The 8,312-nt window shown below is 32.4% G+C and overlaps 1 protein-coding gene across 1 annotated transcript; it reads left to right on the top strand.

Moving 5' to 3' along the window:
• The first annotated feature begins 2,675 nt into the window (after positions 1-2,675).
• On the top strand, positions 2,676-7,219 carry LOC132756499 (heat shock 70 kDa protein 12B-like). Its single transcript, XM_060747580.1, has 3 exons — positions 2,676-4,134; positions 4,436-4,592; positions 5,420-7,219. The coding sequence occupies exons 1-3, from the start codon at positions 3,928-3,930 to the stop codon at positions 5,974-5,976; spliced, it is 921 nt and encodes a 306-aa protein (XP_060603563.1). The 5' UTR covers positions 2,676-3,927; the 3' UTR covers positions 5,977-7,219.
• Positions 7,220-8,312: the final 1,093 nt, after the last annotated feature.

Below are 8,312 nucleotides of genomic sequence, written 5' to 3'. Positions count from 1 at the left end.
CATCCCCCTTTGATACTTATAGCTCACCCTAAACCCTCGTCTGTGGTGAGCGAAAAACGTAGTATGGTTACTTTGCATAACATGTTTGACATTATTATGTTTGTAATATTTTTAAGGCTTCTCAATTAGCTACAGAGTGGCATCATTTGTTATCAAAAAATGTTGATATTTTCTTTCGATTAACTCTAATGTCCTCCCGCATTACTCAAAAGGGAAGAACAATGGGTTCATAACAAAGGAGTTGCTGCTTTGATTCCCGGGCAATGTGATTTTTTTCCTGACATATCATACATTGAGTCTTAAGGTCATTTAGCTCTCACGCATGTGATTTTAGTCGTCCGTCACTTGCCGGGCAATTAGAAATTTCTGGTGAGTTATCTAGGTAAGCCGGTGCGGTGGATCGAACACCGGAAAATTATTGAAAGGATATTAGATAATTATATTTTGATGTAAGATACAAAATCCGATATTTAATACATATATTTATATAAAGGTTAATAACAAAATATTATTATTCGTCATATAAATGTTCATACTAAATCACTAAGAATATTGAAATAACATTTTAGAAATATATCCAAATAATACATACATGTATCTATTTTTATCAAGATTTGAAATACTTATCGAAACATATACCCATTATAGAGCAATCCAGTTTTTTGGAAGGGTATGAAGACACATTTCTTTAACAAAGCCTTTAAATGAATATCACCTGTTTGAAACAAGCAAATTTGATTGTTTACATCTTGTAACCACGTGCGCTGTGGCAAATGTGTGAGAAGAGAGTCATGGGGCATCAGCAGTAGATTTTCTGAAATTTCTTCTCGTTTGCCTCATTTAGGTTTGTTGAAAAAAAAACAGTCTTCGACCACCGTACTCAGTATTCAACTTCTCATAAATCCGCCCAAACTTGTTCCTTACAGAGCAGCTGCCGATGTCCTGACTTAGGCGAACAGCCTCACAAAAAGGCAGGATCGACGAGGAATGGTACTAGGGTGAATAGGCCCCTAATACGAAGACGGCGGCTATTAATGAGCTAGTAGCGGGTCGACTAGGAAGTGTGCTTACAGCGGTGCATCTAACTGAAAAAGCAACTACTATAAGGATTACTTTTCAATGAGTGTCACTGGTTACATTTTGTTCTAAGCCCTTTGTGCACTGTACAGTGTCTTTGGCTATGAAAATAAGGTTTTACTACTTTGTATAATGCCTGATGATGGTGTGCATACCATGCTGCTTTAGCATTTGTTGTGCTATATTTGATAAAAACAGTGAGAGCGATTTTTACTTCCAGTTTTTCTGCAAGGAATCTCTTATTTTGAATGTTTATCTTATATTTAACGTTAATAAGTTACAACAAAACTTAGTGACAACCTATTTTGAAAATCATGCAGGCTACTGTTGATAGAAATGAACAAGGAGCATCACTTATCGCAATCTAGTGGTAACACATAAAAAGACTGGTGAAGGGAAAACTATTCAAGATATTATTAATTACAGATAAATGTACATGTAATGAATAGCAACACTGCCAAATAATGTTACATTATTGATCCTTAAACCGTCCTTTTTATTTCATGATTACAATACAATTTTGGGTATTCCTGCTTGACAATTCGTTGACATTCAGTAGTCAGCATGCCAGTTATTTATGTTATATTTATTTTTTTTAATTCCAATTACTTTAACCATTTTAAGATACATGTAATATTCATAACTTATTATCAAAACTTGCATTTTTGACATTGATACTTTGTTTTGATTGCATTATATAAACAATATTAAAATCAAAATAAATCTGTCGCCTGCACTTATCGAAAAACAAAGTTATATCAGAAAAATACATAAACTTGTAACTAATAAAGAAGGTAATAAACCGGAAAGCTTCATAAATTTTCTGATATTTTTCATCGATTTGCACTCTTCAAATGTATGCTGCAAGTTTAAAATAAAGTATGCAAATAGAAAGAAAACATAGAAAATTATAGCTGATTTCGCAGTGATAAAGCTATTTAAAAACGGAAAAAGAAGAAAAGAAAAAAAAGGCTATCGTAAACATTTACTTAGAGTAATAAATAATAAAGTTTTACGAGTAGACAAATTTATATCACTCCTTGTGAAATATTACCAATAAACTCTCATAGTTTGAACCACGCGATTTTCAAAAAGAAATCATTATCGGATCCAATCTTATCAATTTAGCATCAATTCCATTTCCAAAGTTCAAAATCTCCTTATCAAGTGCAAATCATACCCCATATAGCTTCGTTTAAATTTGAAGTGTCTCAAATACTTAACTTACCAAATAAAGCATCGGTTTTTCATTTTCGGAGTACAAAATATCTACAAGTATATCATTTGCCATCTAGCCTTATTTTGATTTTTAAGATAAAACATACATATGAATTCCTTATTATATTGTTGAAGTAATAAAGGTATGTCAAAAAGAGGTCAATGAATATTGTTGAGAACAATACTGGTTCTATTGGAATCGTACAAATCTGCAAAACCTATATCAAGCTTGCTTAGCGCCTCGTCCAATGTAAGCCTAACAGATGTGTTCAATAAAATTCAGTTAGTACCTAACAATGTATAATAACCTCATACTATATACATAGCTTTTTATAAAAGGACTTTGTTTTTTTCACTCAACAATTACATGTACTTTGTTAAATGTAATTATTATCATGTTCTTTTTTCATTCAATATATTTTTGTGTTCTCAAAGTAGTGTTGTTGACTAAACCTCTGAAATTATATTGATTGTGCACAGGCTTCCAATTCCAAGAATACCACAAAAATACTTCTTGTTGGAGCGATAGACGTTGGAACGACATTCTCCGGTTGGGCCTTTTCTTTTAAACATGAATACGAAAAGGATCCGACAAAAGCAACGACAAAACATTGGCTGTCAAACTCAGGAACATTAGTGACAGAAAAAACACCGACATGTGTATTGGTAAATCCCGATGGTAAAACATTGAAAGCGTTTGGGTACGATGCCGAAAACGAATATAGAAAATTAATTGATATTGGAGAAGATGCAAATTACTATTTTTTTAAACGGTTTAAAATGAAACTCTATTCGAAGATTGAAGAAGTAAGTTGTAATATGTATTGATATCTAATAGGATTTTCAAAATTCTTTGCTATATTGTGTTGAAGTTCTTTGAAATTGTAATTGTTGGACGATCATTATTGGTACTTGTAATGGTTGACTAGGTTTCTTTCGAAACTGGGCATTATTTAGATTTGCGAAAGTCTGCAGACATGCGTAATAAAATTCTCCTATGTGCAACTTTAGAGATTTCAGACAAAAACCTATAATAAAACTGTTGATTTAAATTGCTATGATGCTATTGCCGGGGGTTTGCGACTGAATCATATTCACAAAACAATGGCTCATTTCACAGATGTGATAGATGCGAAGAAGATTTTTTCGAAGAACACACCTACATTTTTCAAGGATGTGTCAATCAATATTTCACAACTATCGTCATCGACTGCCTATTTGATTTTGTCATGCAATCAATTTCGACAGGAAATCTGGTTAAATAGTATTTGATTGAAAATTTACCTAAGTAGATACTAGCCGCAAATAGTGACCCGTGCTACATCTCAGTGCATTTCTTATTTTTTTAGGATTTTTTTTATTTCTTGTATCTTATTGTTTGTAGATACATTATCAGGTTATTGTGATCAAGTTCTCCGGGAAATACTTAAGATTTTGGTCTTTATTTTATTAACAAAATGCATTGCTGTTTATAAATAAATTTTACAGAGAACTGTCATATTTAGACATGATTGTAAGTGATCTATTTTCATATAATTATTGGAAGATATGTAAGAAAGTTCTATTGCAAACATACTTTGATTACATTTTTAATTACTTTATATAATATTATATTAGGGCTTAAGAAGAAACATGACTATCGAAGACGAATTTGGCAGATCTCTTCTAGCAGCTGATGTCTTTGGAATATCAATCAAGTTCTTGGTAGATGACATGCTGAATGCTGTAAACAAAGGAATACATGGTTTATTCAAACCATCTGAAATTCACGTGGTTATAACAGTTCCTGCAATATGGTCCGATGCCGCAAAGCAATTCATGCGTGAGGCTACCAAGAAAGTGGGCACACAAATATTTTCACATATTATCATTTTATAAAGACATAAGAGCATGCAATGTTTGCTAATTTCTTTTTAATCTATTCCATATATTTTCATTTAAACGAATTTTAACACTCATTGCCATTAAATTGGAAAAAATAGAATAAATGAGCTTTCTCGCATTTTCATATAGAATAAAATGGTGTTTTAAAATATTGTCTGCGATGAGTTAGTGTGTGTACATGCTCTGATTATGGCAGACTTAAGCACTATGTCAAACTAGAGAATACTTAATCTTTATTCATGAACATTTTTTATAGGCTGAAATAACTAAAGAACGGCTTACGATGGCTTTGGAATCCGAAGTGGCTTCTTTGTACTGCAGGCATCTGCATATTCATAAACCGTGTGAGCTTAGCAATGCATGTATGGACAAGCTGCCGATCGGTACCAAGTACATTGTCTTAGATGCAGGGGGTAATTTTCTGATACATTGCATTTTTGTTTCCTTTATTTATTATAGGTTCATATGAATAATGTATGCTATAGATATGATAGGGGATACTTTATTACTGTTATTGCAATACTGAGTTTGTTGGACGAGTTGAATTGAATTATATTATGCGAGCTCTGGCAAACATGATATTATATGAACAAATTAATGATGTAATGAAGCTAAACGAATATTAAATTTTATTTATCACAAACCATAAGATAAAAATAATTTCAATTGACGTGCTTATTGGCATACGGTATAACTAACGTTTAGCGCGAATTTACGCTATATTTGTGTAACGAAAATATATGCACGGTCTTGCAAATATCGTTTTAAGGAGTAGCAATGCTGAAATTATATTTTATTAAATATTTGAGACAAAATAATTGTTTTTTATTCCATACTGTGGTCACCCAGAATGTTAACATTTTTTTCAGTTAACATGGATATATAAACAAGACTTAGAATAAACAAAAATAGTTTGTAATGTTCGTTTGATAAAATACTGTTTCAAGTTATTAAGAGACAAACTAAATAAAAGGATCTTGTACAAAACACGCGTTGAAGAACAACTACAAAACTGCTCTCGATCTAAAATCAAGTAAATATTTTCTGATATTAACTTTTAAGCAAAAGGAAAAAAGAAGAATATTTATAAGTATTTTTATACATTATGACATGATTAGTTTCTCCCTTACTGCGCCATTATACGGCAATGAACGTTTAAAACTCACAGATAAACATTGCCTTTGAGGTTAAGGTTAAGAAAACTTTCAAAGATATCGAATGTAAGAGGAATGTTTTTCAGGTGGAACAATAGACGTTACAGTGCACGAGATAAAAAGTGAACATACCTTAAGAGAAGTTAGACCTGCAAGTGGTGGCGATTGGGGATGTATAATGGTTGACAAGGAATTTGAAAACTTGGTAGAACGTATTGTAGGAGAAAAAGTTTTTGAAAAGTTCAAACAAGAAGAAAAGGAAGATTGGCTTGACATGCAACGAGAATTTGAGTTAAAGAAACGAGAGACGAAAGTGAATAGTGCTGATAAAATAAGGATGCGATTTCCTCTTTCCTTAACTAAGCTTTACGAAAAACACTCGGAGAAGGACAGTTGTACTTCTTTAGCATCGTCTGGGTATGCAGGAAAGATTAACTTGAAAAATGATAAGATGACGATACCCAACACAGTCTTTGTTGAACTTTTTGACAAATCAGTGACAAAGACGATTAGTCATCTGAAGTCCCTGCTGGCCGAGGACTCATTTAAAGAAGCGAGAATTTTACTGATGGTTGGTGGTTACTCTGAATCGCTGGTCTTACAACATGCGGTGATAGAAGCGTTGCCGAAATTCAAGTCGTGATACCCGCAGGGGCTTCATCGGTTGTATTAAGGGGTGCTCTACTTTATGGGCATAACCCTTCATCAATAAGTGAAAGGAGTCTACAATATACCTACGGTACTGATACATCAAAACCTTTCATTGAGGGATTTCACCAAGCGAACAAACGTTACATATCAAAAGACGGGGAAATTAGATGTTCACGTATCTTCAGCAAAATTGTTACAATTGGACACATTTTAGAAACGGACGAAAGAAAAGTAACAAAGACATATACATGTTCAACTTTAAATGGTAAGAAATCTGGGTTCTTAAACATTTATGCTTCAAAGGAACGAGATCCATTTTACACAGATGATGCCGGTTGCCATATGATAGGAAGACTTCTGACAGATTTAGACGAGGAAAGAAATAGTAAAGTAACAGTATCTTTGTTTTTTGGCGGAACAGAGATCATCGTAGGGTTGGAAGATCAATGCACTGGTAAAAAGTCGATAACCTCTGTTGACTTTCTTGGTTAAAACTAAAACAAGTAAACAGTTTTGAAAATTTGCCGTGCTAGCTTAATTATGGAGCTTTTCGCATAGACAATTATTACAATAATTTAAAATCAATGCAATGAAAGAATTCATTTCAAACCAAATTTTAGTGCTATGTACGGGTGTCAAAATACCGTGAAAGTACTTTTTTCTGCGGGAACTTTTTTTCTGTTATTTCTGCGGTTTATAACGACACCACAGATTTAAAAACCGCAGAAAATTAAGCCTTTCGCTATGTCTACATGTATGTCTTAATATGTCAACTACCTGTATTGTATGATTACATTACCATGTACCGTTATCAGCTGTTGTAGATAGGAATAATTTTTCTTTATGTATCCGTCATGAATAAAATATGAGAAAAAAATTACTTTACTTGTACTTTCTGTTAAGCCCGCAGAAATAAGTACTTATACGGTATCTATAAAAATATATATTGTGTGAGTGAGAAGATCTACAAGGGAGAACAAGGGTTAAGAAATATTGCTAGCCTCAAAATAACTTTCTGAATAATATCAAATTGGGCACTGTACAGTCCATGAAGTGGCTAAAAAGAGATACATACAATAGGAACCCTTTTAAATGTTATTTTTGTTTAAAAAATGCAGTTTATTAACCTTGGTTAAAGTAATATTTATGTTTAAAAGTTCTGCGTTATCATTTTACTTTTATGACATTTAAGTTTTACGTATTTTAAATAATTGTAAGTACAAAAACTACACTGCAAGAGAAATATTTAAGTGAAAATAAGTTATTTTTTCTTCCATGCGATGTAGCATTCCCCTTTGATACTTATAGCTCGCCCTGAACCCTCGGTTGTGGTGAGCTCAAACGGAGTATGGTTATTTGCCACAACATATTTGACATTCATTATTATGTTTGAAATAAGTTTTAGGCTTCTAAATCAGCTATAGAGTGGTATAATTTGTTATCAAAAAGATGTTTTTCTTTTGATTAACTCTAATTTCCTCCCGCATTATTGAATATGAAGATAATCATGTTGATATCAGAGGGTTTGAATTGATTCCCGGGCAAGGTGAAATTTTTCCTGACATATCAAACATTGAGTCTTATGATCAGTTGTCTCTCATCCATGTTGTATTAGTTGTCGGGAAATTAGAAATTACTGATGAGTTATCCAGGAAAGTCAGTCAGGTGGATCTGATAAAAATGTATTAAAATCGGCGTAAAAACCAGACAAACAGATACTGCATTATAATATTGCGAGAATTAAAGAAACGATAACAATATGGAATGAAAATAAACAAAGTGTTTGATAATGTAATCAATTACAGTTTGTAAGTGCGTTCTACTAAGAGAGACATCTATCTAAACTCCATGATTTCTTTTGTTTTCATTAACATAATTCGTAAAACTGTACGTTATCATCAAGTTGCAACATTCCATTTAAGAATAAATGAAATGGTACATAGTGAATTGGTTAATAAACAAATAATTATGGTAATAGTGTTTCAAACATAACAACAAACCAAAAAAGAATTAAATTTGGATGCGTTTTGTAAGATACTTAATCCGGTATGTATAACGTATATAAATTTAAGAGGTAATAAATATCAGAGCAAAATATTATTATTCACCTTTTATTTTCAAACTCAATCACTCACAACTTTATCAACATTTATTTTCATAAGAACTTCCAAATGATACATTTCTATTGCGTATATCAAGAAGTAGTCAAGGGCCGAAGGATAGACCACATTTTTGAGTAAAAAATCGGAACTATTCAAGCGTAACGACAGCGCGCCGTCATATTGGTATATCTAGCAGATGATATTTTTAAACTGTCTGCCAAAATTT

The sequence above is a fragment of the Ruditapes philippinarum genome, unplaced genomic scaffold (genome assembly GCF_026571515.1).
Source record: "Ruditapes philippinarum isolate M1 unplaced genomic scaffold, ASM2657151v2 ctg1494_1_1_1_1, whole genome shotgun sequence".
NCBI lineage: Eukaryota > Metazoa > Mollusca > Bivalvia > Venerida > Veneridae > Ruditapes > Ruditapes philippinarum.
This window is presented reverse-complemented; position numbering and strand designations above follow the sequence as displayed.

Bases quoted from the DNA above. Each gene is read 5' to 3' on its own strand.
- LOC132756499 (XM_060747580.1), top strand. From the start codon at position 3,928: ATGACTATCGAAGACGAATTTGGCAGATCTCTTCTAGCAGCTGATGTC. The intron at 4,135-4,435 runs GTGGGCACACAA...CATTTTTTATAG, and splicing joins TGCGTGAGGCTACCAAGAAA to GCTGAAATAACTAAAGAACG. The intron at 4,593-5,419 runs GTAATTTTCTGA...AATGTTTTTCAG, and splicing joins CATTGTCTTAGATGCAGGGG to GTGGAACAATAGACGTTACA.